Source organism: Dermacentor albipictus, chromosome 5 (assembly GCF_038994185.2).
Source record: "Dermacentor albipictus isolate Rhodes 1998 colony chromosome 5, USDA_Dalb.pri_finalv2, whole genome shotgun sequence".
In the NCBI taxonomy this organism is placed as follows: Eukaryota; Metazoa; Arthropoda; class Arachnida; order Ixodida; family Ixodidae; genus Dermacentor; species Dermacentor albipictus.
Genome location: NC_091825.1, coordinates 161,698,219 through 161,722,453, shown reverse-complemented (window position 1 = coordinate 161,722,453; position 24,235 = coordinate 161,698,219). Strand labels below are relative to the sequence as shown.

Sequence of the window (24,235 nt, the reverse complement as noted above, 5' to 3'; positions counted from 1 at the left end):
ATTAGACCACCTGGGGTTATTTAAGGTGCACCTAAATAAGTACGCGGGTGTGTTCGCATTTAGCGCCCATCAATATGCGGCCGCTGTGGCCAGGATTCTATCGGGCGACCTCGTGCTTAGCAACCCAACACCATAGCCAGTAAGCAACCATGGCGGGTGAAATTGGAACACATGCATTTTGTTTGTCGCAAATTTCCCTAACGCAATCACGAAACTGGTGTCACCCAAACAATTTGTTCCAGGTGAATATGTCTTTAAAACTCACTGGCTACTATATGTAAATTGAAATATTTGGCGGAAATTATTGATTAGCCAAAAGGTGACTTCCATTTTTTTGTGCGAACGGTGTCTGCCTCTGAGAGTTTTCTAACTCAAGAAATAGTATTGTGCTTTATGCCATGAGTGATTAAAAATTCTGTTAGCGATAGAATAAATCACCCTGTATATGTATCATTTTTATCTTGTGTTCCTCATTAACTTGCACAGTATATGTGCTATTTCTAGATAACGTGCCTACTGATTCCCTAAGAGTTCAATCAACACAAAAATATCCAGGATGTCACGAACTTAGTGACGTAGTTTACTGTGCAAAGTAAACCCCACCACTTGATTCATGACATCCTGTCATCCTGTGCAGTGTCGGCTTACAGCATTCCTAATATGTGTCGTAGGAAATACAGGAAAACAACGCGGGTATGTAGATGTGTATTGCATGCAACATAGGAGATGACGAAAGGCACGCTCACATCTAATCAAATTCTTATCACGAATGTTGTGGCTTCCCGGGTTAAACGAATCCGGAATTGTTCTTAAACACGTGAAATGGTCTAGAACTACTTTGAACACAGCGACGACCCCTTTAAGTCATGGTTCTAAGGCTTGACTGATGAAAGTCAGAAGCATCTCGTAAGTAGTGGCAGCTATAGTAGCTATAGCCATAACACCCATTTTCTGAGAAAGAATGCGGTAACTTAATTGCATAAATATTTACCTACGAATAATAAATTTATTATGTCTTCACAAATACGTATGTGTTTGTGTTCATATGATATATAAAAGCTTTTCAAGTATATCAATTGGTGATGCTAATACCTCTCTTTTCACTCAATTCTTTTTGCACATTTGTGGACATAAATACCCACAAGCTTCCCAATTGTTGTCATTTGATGCATTTCCAACTCTTCGAAGAAACAGTAAAATTGAGATAATAATATAGAACAGGACAGGGATGACGCTGGATGCAGTTCTTGCCCTTTTGTTGAAGAATAAATGAGCATAGTTCTTCAGATGCCTTCTTTAATATGTCCATGTACCCCCATTGCATAGATCCTTAAATAAGTTGCTGTTTCTCCCGAAAGGCAGAGCATTGATAGCGATAGCAATGTGTAAGGCTAATGAACGAAGTATGGATCGTCAAGTAATTACATTAACAAACGCGCTGTCATGCGCGCACAGGCAGACGGACAGATCTCGCTCGATGACCATGGACACTCGCTGTCACAACACCGACGTGATGAAGAGCGGCAGCAGCGGCGAACGAACGCTTTGTGCTAACTCTCGCTTCAACGTGCCTCCGAAACTTGGATACCAGCCCTTCAACACGAGGCGCACGAGAACACATTGACACGAAGCCACCAGCCATCTTGGCTCGGCCAACAATTGCACCCGCTGCAGACTACCTCCATGATAGGGCGCGTGGAGCTGCGCTCAGCCGCGCCATATGCCGCAGCAACACCCGGACCACGAGAGGAGACGCGCCTGCCCAAAGAGCAGGAGGTTGAATTGACGAAGCTGGCTGTCTGGTGTCATGCTCCTTCCTATTTTCCCTCCCTTCATGTGTGTTTGCTACACTGGCGGCATACATATTATGCACGCATATAGAATATGTATTTCTAGTTCTGATGACGTCAACTTGAGCACAGAACCGTCACTGAGATCTTGTGATTGGTGAAGATCTAAGTGCCGCGGCTAACATTAGGGTATAATAATAATAATAATAATAATAATAATAATAATAATAATAATAATAATAATAATAATAATAATAGCTATTGTATGTTGCGGTGTCTGTAACCACGCTAGGAATAAGTGCGTATCAAAACAAGATGTCCAGGTTTATGGCCAAAAGCTCCTGATTTTCAACAAACCAAAGCCATCCAAAGATTTGTCGTGCCATGCAAGCGAAAAAACTGGCCGGATTGGCCATACCAGGTTTCACAACATAGGCACCTTGCAGGTGATCGACGCGAGGTCGACGTCAATTTACAAGCCCCGCCAAACTACATATTACTGAGCTTTGCAGAACCAATGTTAGGTTGGCCACCATACACCTGGCCAGGCCTGGTCCAAAAGAGTTTTTTCTATTGCGTTAAGGAAGCTTTGCTCAGGAGCTCCTACCTAAATACCTTGTAAAAGAAAAAAAATTTTTAGGCACCACCAGCATCGCATTTGATTCTATAAAAAGTTAAAATGTACCGATTTCTAGGAAGCACTACTTTATTTCGGCAATCAATGTTTTGAAAACTGCGTAATTAAAACAACTGGAGCACCAAGTTCACTACCCTGTAGCTCGAAAAAATGTCACAATATTGTAAGCTGTATCTTTTACGAGATCTAAGGCAAACGAAATTGAAGTACTATTCACCTAAAAAAATACTGCTAATTTCGGACTGGGGTTTTTGAAACGTTCTAGTAAACCTTGCAATAATTTTAGGTAAGCTGTAATCTCCTATTTTGCAAATTTCTACGCTTCAGGTCGTTAACAGATGCAGTTTGCAGATTTGCGATATCTGGCTCAACTAGAGTTAGATTTGCAAACTACGCTTTTCAATTTTTTTAAGCTTGCCGATATTCAGAAACGTCTGCTGTAGAAAAGAGACCCTTAATAGAAATTTTTATCCCTGTAGTCAATAGAATTATTTTTTACTGAAGCTCAGCAAATGTAATTAAATTCCATTCATCGGTTCTGGGATTAAAACGTTTAAACTTTTTAGAAGTATCGAAATAGGGAAACGAAGGTCTAAGTAAAGCCTTCTCGTAAACTAAGGACACCGAAAAGCAACAGTAAATAAGTTGTGACCCTTGTTGTTTCCCTTGTTTGGAAGATAAAGGTTGGTTGATTGAATAAAAAGTGAAGGGTAGTTTGCATCTTTCAAACGACGCAAAGGAGACATTCACAAGAAAATATATACAAGGCTAGTGTGGGCGTATTTTTGTATATGTTTCTGTCGCGTTGTTCCAAAGAGTGCGCGCACAGAAAAGTACTCAATTTACTGAAGTTCTCATCTGAAACATTGTGCCTAAACCGAGAGCCGGTATGTCAGCGTCACGCCTGTGAAATGTTTCGCTACGGCTACAAGTACAATCTAGCCTACCTCAGCAACAACAGCAAACTGTTCTGCGATGAAGGGTCGTAGTTCGCCATCTTTGGTTGGCTAAAGTCAATCAATGGGTCGTTCACGGTTTCCATTTCAGCAGGCTACTCATTAAGATATCCACGAGCAACGGCTGTACCACGGACGCTCTTTGATCCACTGCGCAAGCTCATGGACATAATTCTTTGGGCAGCTATTCCGTAAACACGGCTAAAACATGTTGCCTATAGCGCTAGACATTTCGCTTGCGAGAAGCACATGTCATAGTATCGCGTCGAGAGGTTCCGGGTGACTACGTATGTTTCTAACAGTATTCGCGCCAACCTGGGTCACTGGGTGGTCCGTGGTCGAACGGGCAGCGCATCGGGCTGCTGTTGCACAGGGTTCGAAACCAACCGTTGGACGAACTTGGGTGGTTGAGCATGCGGCTATGTGCCGCTCTTCAATAAACCGGTCGCCAACTTGGGCCCCCGAGTGCATGCCACTGAGTGTGCGGCAAACGAGAAAACCACGCTCAGTGTTCGTACGGACTGGCGCGCCACACGTACCGCCTCGCAGACCACGTGCGAGCTTCTCGACAGCAACTCTAGATGGCGCAGCGTGCCCAGAAATAAGCGCGAGAGACCGAAATAAGCGCATGAGTTCTTTCTAAAAACTGGAAATACGTATTTTATTCGTTTTAGTTGTCGCGTCGATCGGAAAGTGGGCATGCCCGGTCGTAAAACCTGGACTTGGTATGAAGCTTTTCTCACATAAAAATAACATGTGTTTAACAGAAGTTTTAGTTTTGGCTTTGCGACTTTTTTTCTTTCTATGTAGTGTATTTTACAGTAATTAGGAAGGTCTCTCTGGCTCTTGTGCGCCGCTGTTTTGTTCGTTTATGGTGGCACGCGCTCTCCGAATAATACGTCGCGTCTGTGAAGGACCTATTTCGTACCGTTTTCGGTGTTCCTGATGATGATAATGCGAAGACACTAGAAAGCAAAAGCTTTCTGTGAACTGCTACAGTGTAAGCGTGCTACAGCGCCTAGGAGTCACTCCTGGTCATTTGTATTTCCATGTGCACGTTATCGATAGAATCGCGGAGGGTACAAGAAAGCTACTTCAAACTGAAAGCAGAAGAAAAACAGTAATGAAATGACCACAGAAAGAGATAAAAATACTTCAGACATATTTGCCATGAAAAATACTGCAATCCTGAGATGTTTTCATAAATCAAACAGTTGGAGACTACTTTATCAATTTTTTTTTTTCAGAACACGATCCTAGGTCACTTTTGTACGTTTTTCTGAACACTGCTGAGTGTATGGGAACTAAAGTTTGGGAATAGGTAAGTTAGTGCCTTTTACAACTTTGGACCTGCAATAATTATCCATAAGCAAATTGGAGTTTAGTAAACTAAAAATTCGCAGTTTCTCCTGAAAGGAGAAGCCTCGATTGCGATAGCAAATCAGTGGACAGCCATACGAAGTAAGGGTAGTAGTTTTATCGGCAGTATAAACATCTAGACATAGGCCCACTAACTAAATTAACAAGCAAGGTGTCACGCGCGCACAAGCAAAGATGAACACATCTCACTAGATGGCGGCGGAAACTCGCTGTCAAAACGCTACTGCGAGGAAGCAGCAGCGAGCAACTAGAAAATCGGGTTGCGTTTGGCATCAACGCGAAATAAACCGTGAAAACACAGCTCGCGGGGGGCTCTGTCCCCGTTGCAGAAGGCTTTCAAGATACAGCGGCACGGGCGGGCGGCCGCGTGCGCCCGCCCGGTTCGCCTGAAGTAGAACGCGCCCCCTCTCTGCCCGCCCCCCGGAGCCTTGTGCCCAGCGGAAGAGGGCGAGCTTTGTCCCCGATTTCCTCCCTCGCGTGCGCGAGATTCGCCGGCTCACCCTGGCACGCTTTCACTCGCACATAGAGCATACGGCGCGCGGCGAAGATTTTATCGTCCTTGGACGCTATACGGGACCACACGGCGACGGCGACGACAAAAATTGCTGGAGTGTCCATATAATTGCTACCGCAATAAAAGAATGCCACAGTGGCAGTAGCACTATGTGAAAACAGAAAAAAAGTGTTACCCTAATTTTTTCATGTATTTACAATGTTATTCTTACAGACGATATCATTGTCCTTGGATCTGCGAAACTTTTAAGCTCTGTGGCTAGTAGTGATTACGAAAAGATACCTTTGTGAAGAAAAACAAAAACAAAGTAACAAGAAAACTGAAATTTGATTTTTAAAATATTTCCTGCGTAATTGACAGGCCTAGTGTATCTGATACCATATGAAGAACTAAAAGAACCCAACCACGTTCATTTCTTCTCTAACTGCAATTATTGCATACCACCTTTCAAGCGATCACCCTACTTTAAGAATATCCGACTGCTTTTGTTTAAATATATAGAATTAAGCAACAGCTCCGATAATCTTTGTAATACTGCATTGGGTCAATTGAGCCTTGGGTCAATCTATCCTGCGGTACGCTATTACTGTGTAAGGTTCTTACTCTCAGTCACGAGCTGAACAAACTGACAAAGTTTTACATAAACTATGGGCAAACATATTCTATGCTACAAAACTGTGACGACTTAAATACCATTTAAAAATGGTGGCTGCTGAAATTCCTTTTTAACACCATTTGTTTATACTAGTAGTGGTTATAAGAAATTATTTCTCCTGTAAATTCAAACATGTAGAGATTAAACCGCGAGTTTTAAGAAGCATGCGCCGTTACCAGCTTCCTAAAATATATACTTATTCAAGTATCTTTATGCCCGCTTTTACTTGAATTAGTTGCCTTTAATGTTGTCTTTTCAGTCTATAAAAGAATTGAAATACGCTGTGAAATCTTTATTGTCTATTAGAGTGCAATAATTGCGATTTGATACTTTTTACTCTGTAACGACGCGTCATTAATGTTATTGCTTCTTGTGCTTTGGTTTAATTGTGTTTCTTCGTATTTTTCACTTCATATTATTTTCGAATTTCTTGCTTTATGAAATAGCTTGTTGTGTTATCAGAGTCATGCATGTGTATTTTTTATTATTGTATGCTATTTTGTTTATAATTCTACGTCTTTCTTCTCTTTTTCATAACTTGTATATGTGCCGAGTAGACATTACAGCTATTTCCATGTCCTGCGCGCATAAGATACGCTTCAGCGGGCACGAATACCACATTGAATTTTACTGGAAGAGAATGTGTGTGTGTGTGTGTGTGTGTGTGTGTGTTGGTACCAACCAATCTTATTTTTATATATATTATAATCTTATTTATATAGCGGCTCAAATCTTATATGTGAGTAAAATACATGTTTTTAATTAATTGCATCCACGTGTGCACACTAGCAGCCTCCTGTGTTCTGGATTGCGCTGAATGCTTATGGTCACTTGATAGAGACAGTAAGCACCAGGCTCTCCAACACTGAGGGCGGCCGAACTTAAGCGTACCACGATCATAGGAGAGTGCAGGTGCAGGACATTGTGTGCAAACTATACCGTAAGGGATACGAAGATGCTCAACTGGTAAAGTCTCACGGCACACAAAGAAACTCGTTAAAGCGTTAAAAGCAATAAACTTCAGTTGCAAGTCAGCGCTCGTCCGTGTCGTGTCTCCCTCCTAGTCCCTGTCAAAATATGAGCTGCACTGTTTTTAAATAAAAGAAACCCGCCATGGTTGCTTAGTGGCTATGGTGTCGAATTGTTACGCACCAGGTTGTGGGGTCGGATCCCGGCCACGACAGTCGCATTTCTATGAGGGCGAAATGCAAAAAATGCCGTGTACTTAGATATAGGCGCACGTTAAACAAACCCTTGTGGTCCAAATTATTACAGTGTCCTCCACTACGGCCTGCCTCGTAATCAAATCGTGGTTTTGGAACGTAAAACCATATAATTTGTTTTAAATAGTCAAAAGCGCAAAAACTGCAGCGCCCTACAGAGATCACGGAGCGACTCAGGCAATAACCGCATATAAATAAAAATCTGTGCGATTCCAAATTTTGCAAGGATATGCAGAACAAGCCAAAAAATCTAGGATGAGGACTGAATGCCTGGGGTGATGGAGGGGTGGAGAAATACACACTAAGCTTTAATTAAAAAATGAAATTATGTGGTTTTACAAGCCAAAACCACTTTCTGATTATGACGCACGCAGCAGTGGGGGACTCCACCAGGGGTTCTTTAATGTGCACCGAAATCTAAGTACACGGGTGTTTTCGCATTTCGCCCCCATCGAAATGCGGCCGACGTGGCCGGGATTCAATCACGCGACCTCGTGCTCAGCAGCCCAACACCATAGCCACTAAGCAACCACGGTGGATAGTTTATTAACTAATGGGGGAGCAATAAAATACACCTTACAAAAGGGTGAAATTTAACTAAAGTAATATTGTAAAAGCGGCAATAAATATCGCAAGCTAAAACTAAAATAGATAAGGCTTAATGATATAATCGAAAGTGGGTTTTGTAGGCTGCGCTACGAAATATAGCTTTTGTTAACAAGGTGTTGAGAGTGCAGTGAACTCCGTGGCAGCAGAGGATTCAAGAAAGACAGAGATAGAAGCGGTTGAACAGGGCCCAGACCGTACACTAATATAGATACTACTTGAACAATCTAACCTTCGCTTAGGAGATAATCTGTCAGCCATTGGGGGCGGTTTATGACGCAATGACATCCTGCGGAGCTGCCTCAAACTCGCATTAGTAGTGGGTGGCCACAATTACTAAATACATGCCATAGGCTTTAGCACGACGACTCACGCTTGGACTGCGGAGACAAGGAATTGCACTGATGCTAGCAGAATTTGCCTCCCTTTCTACTAACAAGCACAAATAAATAATCGGATTCTTTTGTGAGGAAAACATGTAGGCTTCACAGGAATGTCTGCAGTAATACTGAAAAAGTTGCACTGTCTGCTAAGTGGGCTCGTAACTGCTTTTCACTAAACTTCACTTAAAGGAGGCCTCAACCATCCGTCGGCCATGGTGCAAAAACACATTCTGTAAAGAGCATACGCTTCTGAGAACATCTGTGCCAAATGTTCGACCTGCGTGCAACTCGTGGGGCTCAAAGTGGAGCGTGCAGTAATCCCTTTCTCAAACACACTCTTTTCGGTAGAGGCCTTCTCCTCACTTGTTTCGGGGCTGTCGGCGGCTGTTCCTTTACGTCATCGGACCGATTCTCATACTGCGCTGCTATTGGCCGATAGCTAATATCAATCAAGAAGCGTGTTTGGATCATTGCGCTTCTTCCTACTGTTACTGTGTGTATTTATTAAGGCAGTTTACTTAAGTGGCTAAAGTAAGATAAATGTGCGTTTCAAATTTCGATAGGAAAAACATATTCCTGGTAGAAGTTGACTATCGTCTGCTCACGCTCCCCGCAAATCCTCCTGCGTAAAAATGAAACTTTGACCACACTGCTTATCGGCGTAATTTCAACTAGTTTAAACACTGAATTAGTCTCGAACCACACGAAACTTGTCAGACGCCACGTACGCTTGAAGGTGCGCGCTCATGCACTCTTCGTCTCTCCTGCCTAGATGCCTTCACAGACATCGCTTCGTATTGCTAGAAATTCGATATGCGCAATTTGGATGTGGCTACTATCTATCTACCAAGCTGGTGCAGGACAAGTCTGGTCCGCAACCAGCAGGGCAAGATCTCCGTAGCCACACTGGAGTACATGAGTGCGTGTGCACACTCCTACCCTGTTGCGCACTACAGTTAGTCACTACAGCTGCATGGTGCTGCTTCTGCTGTGTAATGCAGATACCGCAGCCACCGCTAGATGCCGTGACAATCCCGCTCGCTGAGCTTGCTGCAGCTGGCTGAGGACAACCACGTGCTTTCATTGGTTTCTGGCTGATGTGGCTGGGTGCATGGCGAGCCGGCCCGAACGCCAACATCTGACTGGAATGTCCGGGTGCCGAGCTGCACACTTTCAAGGTGTGTCGCCATCATGGTCGAAGCTCGTTACATTATGAACATTTTCTACTCGAGTCTGGAGAGCGGCATCCATCGCTTAACCGATGTGCACACTGCATAAGTGCTCGTAAAAGCGATCACAATGACGACGCTTCGTTCGAACCTCAGAAATTGTGATTGTCGTACAAATAAGTGCAAAAGGAAAGGTGCTAGTTATGTAACTCGGTTCAAAAAAAAGAGAAACAGCGACACAACCGTGCGTAGCTGTCTAGCACACTGTAGCACAGCCAACGGATGGGAGACCGTGAACTTATCATAAAGTTGAAGGATAGCCTCCGACTTTGGCGCATCGTAGGCGCTAAATCGGAAGCAGCATGTACATGAACAACCAAAATTAAATCGGAACTGCGCACCGCAGTAACGTTCCATAGGATGAGTGTTGTGGCCACCACTCTACGACCGTAGTCTTCACCTGCCTTCGCAGTACCAGACATTCAAGAAGGAGCGGAAGTCGCCTACTACGGCGTGCCTCACAATCAGATGGAAGTTTTGGCACGTAGACCCCAGAATATATCTGAGAGGATCGAGTACCATGAAGGGGATCAAAGGCAACCTTTGATTGCAAATAACAATGCACTGAAGTAGTTTTTGATTCAAAGAATTTCTGAACAAGTTTACTTTAATGTCAAATGCATTTCTCGATTTTCATAAATAAGTTTCCCAGGGCAACTTTAAGGAAATCAAAGTGTTACTAAAGTTGTGGGGTTTTGAAATAGTTACACAGTCAATGCATTTTGTGTTCGAGAATGTACATCATCAAAAAATCTTGGATGTTTCTTTTAAAAGAAAATTTGAAACACATTATGTAAGTTTGGAAATTATAGCAGCTTTTGCTATATTGAACAACTGTGATTGGAGTTCGAAATTTTGTAATGTTAGGTAGGTAGCCAGGTCTGTCCTGCAAAATATCGCATATTTCATTGTCACATTTTCCCTGTAATATGTTTTATGGTTCATCATTTTGTAGCTGTGCTAACTTTAATTAAAGCATCAGGTCCTTTAAATCACGATTTTATAACGTGTGTAAAGCTTGAGTGTACGCATGAATTTAGAAGTGTTATGCGTGTACTCACCTGGTGCCTTTGGAAGAGGTAGTCCACTTATAACAGTCAGCTTTCCAACACCAGCGGGGCCACGTGAGAAGCCAAATGTCGGACCCTTAGATGCACCTGGAAGACGTGGAGTACTGGGAGCACCTGTCCCAAAAGGCAACCTTGGTGCACCGGTAACACCTGTAGTGCCAGGAAGTGTTGGACCTCGAGGCACATTCAGAATGCTAGGTGCAGATGGGACAGCCCCTGGAGGTGGCAGATAGCTGGGTGGTCTCCTTGTGGAGGGCCTAGATCCACTTGGAGCCTTTGGCCCACTAGTACCTGTTGATCCTAATAGGCCAGAGGGCCCCTTTGGCCCACTCGGTAACGGGAGGCCCGGTACCTTGGGAAGGCCTGGTATAGTTGGACCACCAAAAAGAAAATCATTTGGTATAGCTGGTCCCCCTAATTTACTTGGCCCCTTTGGACCACCAAAGCCAGATGGCCCACTTGGTCCACCAAGACCTCCTGGTGCACTTGGTTTCTTAGGTCCAGCTGGTCCTGTAGGTAATCTGGATCCAAAGGTGAATGTAGCTGTAGGGCCTTTCGGTCCACCAGGCCCGGATGGTCCACTTGGTCCTTTAGGGCCACTGGGCCCAAATGGTCCACTTGGTCCTGTTGGTCCAGTAGGTCCCCCTGGCCCACGTGGTCCGAATGGTCCACCAGGTCCTTTAGGTCCTCCTGGGCTACTGGGTCCGAAGGGCCCACTTGGTCCGCTAGGTCCCCCTGGCCCGCTGGGTCCGATGGGTCCACCGGGTCCTTTAGGTCCTCCTGGGCCACTGGGTCCGAATGGCCCACTTGGTCCACTGGGCCCTCTAGGTCCCCCTGGGCCACTTGGTCCGAATGGTCCACTAGGAGCACCAGGTCCTTTAGGTCCTCCTGGGCCACTGGGTCCGAAAGGCCCACTTGGTCCCCTTGGTCCAAATGGTCCGCTCGGTCCACTAGGTCCCCCTGGGCCACTTGCTCCGAACGGTCCACTAGGACCACCAGGTCCTTTAGGTCCTCCTGGACCGCTGGGTCCGAATGGCCCACTAGGTCCCCTTGGTCCACTAGGTCCGGTTGGTCCACTAGGTCCCCCTGGGCCACTTGGTCCGAATGGTCCACTAGGAGCACCAGGTCCTTTAGGTCCTCCTGGGGCACTGGGTCCGAATGGCCCACTTGGTCCCCTTGGTCCAAATGGTCCGCTTGGTCCACTAGGTCCCCCTGGGCCACTTGCTCCAAATGGTCCACTAGGACCACCAGGTCCTTTAGGTCCTCCCGGGCCACTGGGTCCGAATGGTCCACTAGGTCCCCTTGGTCCACTAGGTCCGCTTGGTCCCCTAGGTCCCCCTGGGCCACTTGGTCCGAATGGTCCACTAGGAGCACCAGGTCCCTTAGGTCCTCCTGGGACACTGGGTCCGGATGGCCCACTTGGTCCCCTTGGTCCACTAGGTCCAAATGGTCCGCTTGGTCCACTAGGTCCCCCTGGTCCATATGATCCACTCGGTCTGCTTGGACCCCCTGGGCTGCTTGGTTTGAATAGTGCAATAGGTGCACCAGGTCCTTTAGGTCCTCCTAGGCCACTCGGTCCGAATGGCCCACTTGGTCCGAATGGTCCACCAGGTCCTTTAGATCCTCCAGGGCTGCTGGGTCCGAATGGCCCACTTGGTCCCCTAGGTCCCCCTGGCGCACTTGGTCCGAAAGGTCCACTAGGTCCACCAGGTCCTTTAGGTCCTCCTGGTCCACTGGGTCCGAATGGCCCACTTGGTCCCCTAGGCCCGCTTGGTCCGAATGGTCCACTAGGCCCACCAGGTCCTTTAGGTCCTCCTGGGCCACTGGGCCCGAATGGCCCACTTGGTCCACTAGGCCCACTTGGTCCGAATGGTCCGCTAGGTCCACCAGGTCCTTTAGGTCCTCCTGCGCCACTGGGTCCGAATGGCCCACTTGGTCCTCTAGGCCCGCTTGGTCCGAATGATCCACCAGGTCCTTTAGGTCCTCCTGGGCTACTGGGTCCGAATGGCCCACTTGGTCCCCTAGGCCCGCTTGGTCCGAATGGTCCACTAGGCCCACCAGGTCCTTTAGGTCCTCCTGGGCTACTGGGTCCGAATGGCCCACTTGGTCCCCTAGGCCCGCTTGGTCCGAATGGTCCACTAGGCCCACCAGGTCCTTTAGGTCCTCCTGGGCCACTGGGTCCGAATGGGCCACTTGGTCCTCTAGGTCCACTTGGTCCAAATGGTCCACTAGGTCCGCCAGGTCCTTTAGGACCTCCTGGGCCACTGGGCCCGAATGGCCCACTTGGTCCACTAGGCCCACTTGGTGCGGATGGTCCACTAGGTCCACCAGGTCCTTTAGGTCCTCCTGGGCCACTGGGTCCGAATGGCCCACTTGGTCCCCTAGGCCCACTTGGTCCGAATGGTCCACTAGGCCCACCAGGTCCTTTAGGTCCTCCTGGGCCACTGGGTCCGAATGGGCCACTTGGTCCCCTAGGTCCACTTGGTCCGAATGGTCCACTAGGTCCACCAGGTCCTTTAGGTCCTCCTGGGCCACTGGGCCCGAATGGCCCACTTGGTCCACTAGGTCCACTTGGTCCTGATGGTCCACTAGGCCCACCAGGTCCTTTAGGTCCTCCTGGGCCACTGGGTCCGAATGGGCCACTTGGTCCCCTAGGTCCACTTGGTCCGAATGGTCCACTAGGTCCACCAGGTCCTTTAGGTCCTCCTGGTCCACTGGGCCCGAATGGCCCACTTGGTCCACTAGGCCCACTTGGTCCGAATGGTCCACTAGGTCCACCAGGTCCTTTAGGTCCTCCTGGGCCACTGGGTCCGAATGGCCCACTTGGTCCCCTAGGCCCACTTGGTCCGAATGGTCCACTAGGTCCACCAGGTCCTTTAGGTCCTCCGGGGCCACTGGGTCCGAATGGGCCACTTGGTCCTCTAGGCCCACTTGGTCCGAATGGTCCACTAGGTCCACCAGGTCCTTTAGGTCCTCCTGGGCCACTGGGTCCGAATGGCCCACTTGGTCCACTAGGCCCACTTGGTCCGGATGGTCCAATAGGCCCACCGGGTGCTTTAGGTGCTCCTGGGCCACTGGGTCCGAATGGCCCACTTGGTCCACTAGGCCCACTTGGTCCGGATGGTCCAATAGGCCCACCGGGTGCTTTAGGTCCTCCTGGGCCACTGGGTCCGAATGGCCCACTAGGTCCCCTAGGCCCACTTGGTCCGAATAGTCCACTAGGCACACCAGGTCCTTTAGGGCCTGCTTGCAATGATGGAACACCAGGCTTTTTTGGAGCTCCTGGGATTCCAACTTGGAATGTTATCTGTGGTGCTTGACCAGGCAGGAGTGCTTGAAGAGTCCCAGGTCCTGAAATGATACAGATTATGTTTGATACACATTACCAAATATTTTGTTGGACATTCAAGCAAGCTAAGAACTATATTGTTCATGCTTGTATTTGTTAGGAATTCTGTTATTAATCGTCTAATTTGTATTATTGCATTACACTATTTCACTTGTATAATAACAGTTTTAATGTGTAGTTTATTGATTGCACCAGCTATATGCAAAACCATCTTGTAAAGATCTTTCTCACCAACTCGCTTGTGTTTTCTCCGTATAGTTAATTTTAGCTCTTTGTCTCAAAAACTTATGTTTGAAGCTGCTATGACTGCCAAGCCATGTAACAAACCAAAATGATTATGCGGGCAGGAATTTCCTGTGTATCTTATTGTCAACAAATTTATTGATAATGTAATATACTCTTGTAATCTTTTATCGCAATCAGTACATGTCTCCAAACTGCTGAGCTTAGATACAAATGCTCTGCAGTACCAGAAGCAGATTCTTCACGCGCTATGTGAAGTGCCATTCTATGCTCTTCTGTATAGCGCCCAAATCTTTAGTTACTAGCACACGCATTGAGCCAGAGTGTGTACCACCTCGTATGGTGAGTGCCTTATTTATACTTTTTCGCTAAACCAGTGCGTTCTCAAACTACTGCAGTTTTCAAATAAGTGTTGTTTGTTTACTTCAAAGACAGGGATTCCGTTATGTGTTAAATTGATTGTTGTGGTATATATAATGGTAGGAAATAAGCTACTTCATTCCTATTTATATTATAGCAGTCAAGAAGACATGACAGTCCTAATTTGACTAGCCATGACATCTTTGCATTTGATAATGTTACGAAAATTTCATATCATGGTAGTGTGGTTGTAATATTTTATGTGCTGAATTGCAGATAGCGAGGTTTTTAAGCTTCGCCTGATGTGAACCCACCAGTGCTAGGTGAGGCGCTTGATGACACTTTAGAGTCTTCGCTGGATGTCTTTCTTGTTCCAAAAGGTTCCAGTACTGGTGCCTTTGGTGAGAAAGTGTCTGGTGGCCTCTGTGTATCATCTGCGCGGGTGTACGGCGTTCGGGCTGGTGTCCTTGGTGATGGGTACTGAGCACTTGGTGCAAGTGGTGGCTGTTTGGATCGTGAAATGTCTGAGGTTGGTCCACCCAAAAACGAACTTCCTTGGAATTCTGGCATGCCGAATGGTATAGAAAGCACTTTTGCCCTTTCGCGACCTATATTCACGCTTTCAGGAACATCCTCTTTTCTCAGGGGATGCGTAGGAGGAAGCGCTTGGCGAATGAGGTCGTAAAAAGAGTTGTCATCACAAGGTGGGAATGTCTTAAATATAGGCGAAAGCGGTGGGGCCTCACGAGGGTCTTGTAACGGTGTCTTCAACTTTAAGAGGTGTTCAGGGAACTCCCTGGTTCCCGCAACTCCGGCTAGAGACTTTTGTACCAAACTGGGCATTTGGTCTTTTTTCTTTGATGTCTCGTGCCTCAGGGGTTTAATGCGTTGGAAAGATGTTGTGAAAAGTGCTGTGCCCTCCTTTGGTAACGTCGGTGTTGCATGTCTGAGTGGTGGAAGGTTAAGGACATGAAGTGTAGGAGGCACCCTGTGAACGACTCCGAGCGGAGGAGCAGCAACCGGCAGCGTCGTTCCGTGCAACAGGGGCTCTCCTATGCTCTCACCATGGATAACCTTTTTTCCTGGCTGATTTGTAAAGCGAGGTGCTTCAGCGTCATTTCTTGAGCGCGACTGAGATAGCTGCGCGTTAGCAATGTCGGGCACGACTTTGGGCACGTTAGGACCGGTACGATCGGCTCTCGGGGGACTAAGCGATAGTTTTGATACAGCCGATGAAATAGGCAGTTTAGCGATGCCTGATGTAGGTAATGAATGAGCGGGTTTGCCTGTTTGCACGGTGCCTACATTGAAGGAAAGCGACGGCACAGCCGGGGGAAGCACTGGGCTTAGTGGCTGTGCAGGTAGAGCAAAACGCGATGATACCTGCGGAATACTGGGAAACTTCGCAGCGCCGGGTCTAGTGGGCTGGCCAACGCCAAATTTGGGCAGAACGAGCATCCCATGAAATCCTGCGGACGCGAAGGGCGGCACTTTTGGGGAGAGTACCGCGGGTGTTACTGGTCTAACCAAGACACCTAGCTGCTGCTGACCTAGGACAACCGTCTTGGGTGGGGACACGATGTGCGTAGTCTGCGTCACTGTGCCGGGTACCACGACGTGCTGGACGAGACCCGGAAGCTGCTGGCCGACGATGGTAGGTCTCTGGAAGCCGATCTTTCCGCCAGTGAGAAGGGCATCTCCACCGCCATGCGATGCGATGCAACCACAGTCCTCGATTACGCTCTGTGGCACCAGCAGCCGGTTAACAATGTGAATGACACCATTGGTGGCACCGTCATCCTTGCTGACAAACGGAACGCCGTCGATGAACAGTTGTCCTGCGCGAAGAGAAAAATATATGTATGCGCCTAACACTGATATGCGTGTTCAAATAAAGTACTGCTGCGAAGGTGCTTGTCAGAGCACATTCTGTAGTTAGCACTGTGGTCCCTTTAGTACTGCCAAATTATTCAACAGGGCTCAACCTGGTTAGCCTCTCTGCTTTTCCCTGATCCCTTCTCACTCTCCTCATCCTGGATTTGCGCAGGACAGTTCCAATGTTTCTAGTTCTCTCTGGAATAAGTGTCAGCTATTCGGATTCAAAGGAGAAGCAGCGACATTATTTTTACAATCAGAATTTTGAGTAACACTATAAAAATTGAATTGGATGGAGATGCACTTTCTACACACTTGCACATTTTTCAGTAGGAATGAAAGCATAACACGCTCGTTAACGTTCTTACCTTAATAACGATATGTATTGGCCATTAGATAAGTTAGCATATGCAAGATTCATTGCTTGTAGGAGTACTTCTTTTGGCCTAATTGGCACAATATAACTGTTGAAGAGTGGGGCGAATTAACACGCATACGCAGATGAAGTATAAAGATGAGCGCCTCGTGAGTATGCGTCATCGCTCTGTGTGTTTGTTAATTTGCACCCCTCTTCTGATAACTAGGGTTCCAGGAGTCTGCAGCACGCCACGTTTATGTTTGGAGGAAGGAGGCCACGTGTATGTAGCACTTTTATTTATCTGTTACCATTAAGTAAATAGCGACATCAAGAAGTTTCAGAGTAGTAACCTGTTTCGGCGCGTGACAGTTCACAGGTCATTGCAAAATGTCGTAAGCACTTGAAAAAGCAAATTCTTCGCGGATTATTTCAGGTCATCCTGATAAAGTTGAATGCTTTAATTTCAGTGTGCGCATTCGCTTCACAACAGTAAAGTGAAAATTTACGTTGTATACAGTAGTTCGATAGCGACACTGTCTCACCAGCTTGAGTAGTGACACGGAGAACTTCGCCGTCAAGTGGTGTAAGTGTAGCGCCGTCCTTAAGAACAGCGCTGAACTGAAGGCCGGGAACGATATGATGGGAAACAACGCCTGCAAAAGCAAATATTGAAATTGCAGGTCACATACATGTCACGGGCATCCTAAATTGAACGCGAGCTACAATAGAATACTTAAGCACCTCTCAATATAAGAGAAACACTTCTAGATTAGCGGTGCGATCGCAAAAGAGCAATGAAAGAAGGCGAAACATGCTACTGTGGCAGTTCTCGTTGGCCTTTCGACACAAATTGTTACGTACGCTTCAGAAGCTCATTGTTTGATAGGATCTTCTGTGAAGTTTCCGCTGGTAGGTTGTTGATAGCGTCTTGAGTTGGAATGAAGACAGTGTACAGGTCACCTAGAAAAAGAAAAAAATGAGCCACAGAGTTTAGCATATGCTCTTCATGTATCAAATAGCACGCTTTCTACGAGGGTATATTGACACGCGCACTTATTTGTCCTATTCCAGCGAAAATTTTCTCGCTGCCTAACAAATGTTACAAAATTATAGGTCAGAGCAAGACGCGCCTCGCTGAATCGATAAATTCTCGAACCTTGCAAGGCGTATTCGCTTGGAATGAATTTCCAGAATGACACCATTTTGGAGACCAGCGCCATCAAACTCGCAGTGAAAATGCACTGTTGTTCCACTTTATTATTTAAAAAAATGTTCTTTTATGTATTGAAACACAGAAGTAACTAGAACGCCCATGTATTTCGTCCCACAATATATACGGGAAATAATATATAAAAACTGGCGTCATCCTGGAAATTAAATTCAAGTGGATACGTCTTGCAATCTCACCAGCTACCATTTGTAAATTACAATATGTGTTGTAAAGTGAATAATTCATAATTTTAATTACTGAACATTCGTTAATCATTTTTCATTTTTTTTCATTTATTTACCCTAAAGGCCCAGCTTGGGCATTACATAGGGGGGGGGGGAGAACAATTGATATACAATATACAATGATATATAATGTACATTGTAAGTCGAATATCCTTATATGAAGTAGTACATGCTATACAACCTTTACATCACTTCTAATTCGACAACAACATACGCCAATAATTATTAAATTATACAAACAATAATATGACATGTGAAGAAAGGCAGGAAGAAATGTTAGTGTTATTAATTCACTAATGTTTCATTAAGTGCTTGTTTGAATATAATATGGTCAGTTATTTCAGCTATATTACTTGGGAGATGATTCCATTCCGAAATGGCTAAGTGCAGACATGGAAACTGCAATAGTTTAGTACGTGCAAATGGTTGTTCGACCTTAAATTTGTGATCAATTCGAGAGAATTTTCTTTTGGCTGGTAAGATGAGTGCCTGAGAGAATATATTTAGGTTATGAAAAAGCTGATGGAAGAAAGTTAGCCGAAATATCTTTCTTCTAGTCTGCAATTGGATGAGTCCTACGTCATGGTTTATTTTGGTGATACTTGAATGTTGTGAATAGTTACCTGCAATAAATCGCGCTGCCTTGTTCTGAAAAGATTCTAATTTGTTAATAAGATGCGTTTGGTGCGGGTTCCATATAAATGAGGCATACTCAATCTTTGAACGAAGTACGGTGGTATATGCAAGAAGCTTAGTACCACTATTAGCCTGACGAAGCGTTCGACGAATGAAGCCAAGAGATTTGCATGCAGCGGAAACAATACAACCCACGTGATTATGTGAAGACAAAGTCGAAGAAAGATGAACACCTAGATGTTTAAATGATTCTGTAGTTTCTAGAGCCTCACCATTAAGAAAGTATGTGTGTTTCGTAATTTCACTGCTAGTAGTAAATCTCATAAGTTTAGTTTTCGAGATATTTACGCTCATTAGCCAGTCTGAGCATCATCTTTAAATCCTGTTCAAGTCATTTTGTAATTTATCACAATCACCCTTAAATTTTTATGGCCGATACACAACGCAATCGTCGGCATATAACCGGATTTCTGAGTCTATACCCTGATGAATAACATTTATATAAATTAAAAATAGAGTGGGTCCCAAAACGGAACCTTGAGACACACCGGACTGAACAGGTTGAAATGAAGAACGGACATTATTGATTACGACAGCTTGTCGTCTGTTACTTAAATATTCTTTAACCCAGTTTATTACTTTTTCGTCAACATTAACGAGCTTCATTTTATATATGAGGCGGTTATGAGCCACACGGTCAAAGGCTTTAGCAAAATCTATAAATATGCGTCAGTTTGTGTAAGTTCGTGAAGGTTAAGGTGAATGTCTGTAGTTATTTCAAGAAGCTGGGATTCACATGACCGGCCTCGTTGAAAACCATGCTGGTTTGCAAATAGAATGAGGTTGCTAGCCATGTACTGCATGATTTGAGAAGATAATACGTGTTCAAATAGTTTGCATGCAACAGACATAAGGGATATAGGCCTATAGTTTGTTAGCTTGTTTTTGTCGCCGGTTTTATATATCGGTATGACATGTGCCAATTTCCAGTCGTCTGCAATTTCGCTGGTGTCGAGAGACTGTTGAAACAATATTGTAAGTATAAGAGCAGAATTGTGCTTTGTCATTTTAGTAGCTTAGTACAAATACCATCAGGACCTGGACTAGAAAACGATGGTAAACGCTCAATATCTTTCACAATACCGTCACTTGTCACATTTATACATTCCATAAATGGAGAACTACCAGAAAAATGTGTTGACTTATCTAGGGGCTTTTCGTCACTAAATAAACTACAAAAGAATAAATTAAACCGTTCAGCAACATCCATGACATCAATTGCAGCACCAGACTCAGTGTCAAAAACAGGTAACTCTTTTGTAGGTGCGGGAGAAATGACTGTCCAAAATTTTTTTGGATCTGTTTTTAGAAATTGCGAAATATCCTGTTTGAAAAACTTATATTTGGCAGCCTTAATATGTAATGCACATTCTTTAGAAAACGATAAATATTCTGACTTAGCTTCAACAGATTTTGCGCTTCTTGCCTTTCGAAACAAACGTTTCTTTTTATTCACATATCGCTTAATCTCGCGAGTAAACCATGGCTTGTCTGCTGTTTCATAGATCCATTTTTTGGAATGTATTTCTCCCGGAGTCTTAACAACTCGTCACGAAAACGAATCCAGTTATCTTGCAGCGAACAGTTTTCATACGTTTGCATGAATGACAGGTAAAATTCAAAAATCGCAGAGTTGAAGCTTTCGGGATCTGCTTTAGGATAGTCATAAATATGTGTTTCACTTATTCTGCTAGCAATGTCCACCTCTTTGAATAATACAGCTCAAGGACAAGAATTATGCCACAGGGTATAGGCGATATGGAAAAATTCCGTAAAATGGCCACCCCGTATATTGGGCTGAAGGCCGTGGCTTCTGCGCCAGACATCTAGCAGACGAACAGGGGGTGCCACTTTCCGCTTTTCGGATCCAGGCGGCGACTGTGAGGCGACTGCCAGCGCATATATATACACACACACACACACATATATATATATATACCAGTGATGCATACAATCACAGACTCCGGCATAGAAAAGGTTAAAAAAATAGAAGCACGTAAGAAAAATAAGACGACTTTACTGACGTTTCGGCCGAGGTCCGGCCTGCATCAAGAGTGATCAACGGCTACTCTTGATGAAGGCCCGACCCCGGATTATGTATAAATCGCGTTTCCGACGGTTGCTTTCGAACAAACACGGTTGCTCCAGTACAGAACCCGATGGGCTAACGAATGTTATTTATTGTTTTATGTTAAACTGAGATTGAACGATACAGCGATGATGATGGCACTATAGAAATGTATGTCGAACGTATGAAACCCCTAAATGTCACCACTAGGTTATAACGCTACTCCCTAAATTAAATCAAGCTTGTAATCACGACACAGTAGCAACAATTACAGTGGCACATATACACTGTCAAGATGAACTTGATTGTGTGACGCATGCCTAACAGGGCAGAATAAAACAGATTTCCAGAGTTATACTGCTGCTACACAAGAAAAGTAGAAAATTGCTTATCAAGAAAGGAATCCAGAAAGGAGACACAATCTGTCCATTGATATTCACTGCATGCTTATAAGTCTTCAAGCTATTAAACTGGGAAGTCTTAGACGTGAGGATTAACGGTGCATATCTCAACAGCCTTCGGTTTGCAGATGACATTGTCCTGTTTAGCTACACTGGGGATGGATTGCAACAAATAATTAAGGCCCTTAACCGAGAAAGCGTAATAGTAGGGTTGGAGATTAAGATGCAGAAAACTAGGGTTATGTTGAACAGCCCGTCAAGGGAGCAAGAATTTTTTGATCGACAATCAGCCTCTAGAGTGTGCATAGTACGTTTATCTACGCCAATTAGTCGAAGAGGACCCTGATCATGACCATAAAACTTTGCAGAAGAATAAAAACCCGCAGTTCCGCCCGAAAGGTGAAGCATTGATTGCGATATAAAATTAGCAGACAGCAATACAGAAGCAAGAATAGCACTTTTATCGGCCGTATCAACTTAAAACATTCGCTTGCTAACTAAATTAATAAGCATGGTGCATGGTGTCAGCGCGCACAGCAAGCATGAACACATGACACTCGCTGACTGCAGACACTCGCTGTCAAAACGCTGGCGTGACGAAATGCGGCATCTACAGCCAGCGAAATTACATTCGTGCTGTCTATCGATTCAACGCAAAGCAAGCGCCGAGGACACACAGCACGCACGAAGCTGCGAGCCGGCGACGTACGTAGACTCTGCCCCCAACGCAGATCGCTCTAATGGTAAGGACGCGCGACGACGCGCAGCCGCCACATGCGCAATTGCAGCCGGAGAGAACTCCCCCCCCCCTCCCTCCCCTCCCACCGGCACCTCGCGCGCAAGGCAGCGTGCTTCCTCTTCGCATTCATCCCTTTCGTTCGGGAGAGATTGAACCGTGATCGTCCGTAAAGTAGCGGCACTCTCCTCCTCCGCCTTCACTACTCCTCTTTTCTCCTCTCTTTCACGCTCCTTCCTCGACCGTGGCGCCGCCTACACTGCTCGAGCGTAGCAACGGCGCCAACATGCGCTCCTCGCCATTCCGTAGACGCTTGTCGAGCAAAAATGGCGCTGATGCACGGCGCGAGGGTTCACGTGATGCTATTAGGCCAATAGCGACGCGGCGTCGGACTCGGCCAGAGCGCGCGAGGAGGAGGCGGCATTCTTGAGAGCGTGGCAGTAGTTTACGAAGTTTAAGGGGCTTTACGATCGTCGGCTCCCCTCGCACGCTTTCATTTTCCCGCACAGCGTAGCGCACGGCGACGGTGTTGTCACCCGTGGACTTTATATGGAACCACACGGTGACGCCGACGCCGACGGCAGAAATGCGCTTGGAGTGTCCATGTAATTGCTATCGCAATAAAAATGGAGTCTAGCGCATACCGCAGAGATTACGGAATCCTGACAGGGAGCTTACCTCTGTGGTTGAACAGAAAAGGGTACAAACCATTGCATTCTACCGGTGCTAACATATGCGTAGATACAGGGAGGTTAACAAAAAAGTTCGAGAACAAGGGCTGCGCAAGAAGCGATGGAATGAAAAATGTTAGGCGTAACGTTAAGAGAAAGGAAGATAGCGGTGGTGGATCAGAGAACAAACGGGGAGAGCCAATATTTTAGTTGACATTAAGAGGAGAAGTTCGGCAGCATGTTACACACCTGTAACACCTGAAAGCGATAGACTGCTGCACCGACTTGATAATGAGCCATCTCGCATTGTCGCGTTGCTGCTTTCGCAGTTCGGCTTCTTTGGCTTGTATTGGCGGCGAGGAGTTACTTAGTCGCCATCTATCGGAAGCGCCTCGCTGGCGTAGTATGAGGGATCACGCGGCGCGCTCCTCATAGGTTTTGCTGTCAGCGCTCACTGAAAACACCACGCGCGAGCTCTCCCGGACATTTGTGTAAGTACTTTCGAAACTAGAGAATTTTCTTACTGTCTAAATAATAATCTTGGGCAAACTGAAAGCACAAGACGCTATCTCTTTACCGATACGTAGAGTGAACGCCACTGTCGCCGGGATGGAGTCTCCCGAACCGGCTTCTTGCGTGCAAGGTAGGAAAACGCTGAGAGCAAACTATGTGAAATATGTTCTTATAGTGTTTGTATAACCTAATGGAGCGTAATAGAACGAAGCCTCAATGCAGCGATCGCGCAGATTCTCAGCGACCGACTGCGCGTCTGCATGCTTGTCCGCGCACTGTTTCGCTTTCTCCGCGCGCGCGTTTTCGCACCGTGCCATGAGCTTTAGGCCGCAGAATATGAGCATATGACAGTAAACAAGCAACCATTGTTGCATGGGCATTATCAGAGCTGTTCAAAAATAATTTCATTGTAGAGACTTCGACGCCTACGGGGACTGTAATATGCCGTCGCGACGATTCAATCTTTTTTTTTCTTTTAAATTCTTTGACCATTCAATATTATTTCTCGAGTTGCGTCGCACCGTATGTTTATCGGTGTTCTCAGCGTGCAATTTCCCGCTGCTCCTTTTTTGTAATCCAGTGCATTAATTCTTAACACAAACATGACCATATGCCATGCTTTTTTTTAAATGTGCTTCTTACCACTGCCTTTCCACTCCACTGAACTTGATAGTATCTATAACATCAACATCTATAGCAGCAGACCAAACCGTCATGACATTAGTCGGGCAGCGGACTCGGGCGAGCGTCTCAGTGCGCGTTTTAACATCGCAGACCGGGCGCCGTAGCAGAAATCTTCCTCGAGTCTGTGCTTGCTGCATACCAGAGTTGTAGCTGATGATTGTTTGCCGGTTTTATGTTTCGCGAGCCAAGCTTCACGCAGCTTCTTGTCATGCGGCTACGTGTGAATAAGGCTGACACCGGCCTTCGTTACGTGCGCCCGGCCCTGCGGCACCGAGCAGTAGCCTACCATGTTGCATGCCTTCAAAGGCAGCCACTACCTATTGTAGTGCTTTCAAGCGTTGTAAAGAAGACACTCGAAGCGGGAAAATCTCGTCACTAAATGA

General features: G+C 45.8%; 1 protein-coding gene and 1 long non-coding RNA gene across 4 annotated transcripts in view; one reads left to right on the top strand and one right to left on the bottom strand.

Annotated features, from left to right (window-relative positions):
* The window catches only part of LOC135903995 (uncharacterized), an 85,490-nt gene extending 83,518 nt beyond the window's left edge, over nt 1-1,972 (top strand). The window contains exon 3 of the long non-coding RNA XR_010564986.2: nt 1,456-1,972. This is a non-coding gene — a long non-coding RNA (uncharacterized lncRNA). The remainder of the gene's footprint in view (nt 1-1,455) is intronic.
* Nucleotides 1-24,235, bottom strand: part of LOC135903994 (uncharacterized) — a 71,750-nt gene that overhangs the window by 21,816 nt on the left and 25,699 nt on the right. For 2 of the 3 annotated variants that reach the window (XM_065434499.2, XM_070539229.1), the window contains exons 1-2: nt 14,710-15,911; nt 10,435-13,794 (exon numbers count right to left, since the gene is read on the bottom strand). In XM_065434499.2, the coding sequence (XP_065290571.2) occupies nt 10,435-13,794; nt 14,710-15,853 (4,504 nt within the window). In that variant the 5' untranslated portion in view covers nt 15,854-15,911. Of the gene's footprint in view, nt 1-10,434; nt 13,795-14,709; nt 15,912-15,945; nt 16,234-17,170; nt 17,282-17,489; nt 17,589-24,235 lie in introns of those variants that run through there. The other variant, XM_065434500.2, reaches the window with a different exon arrangement.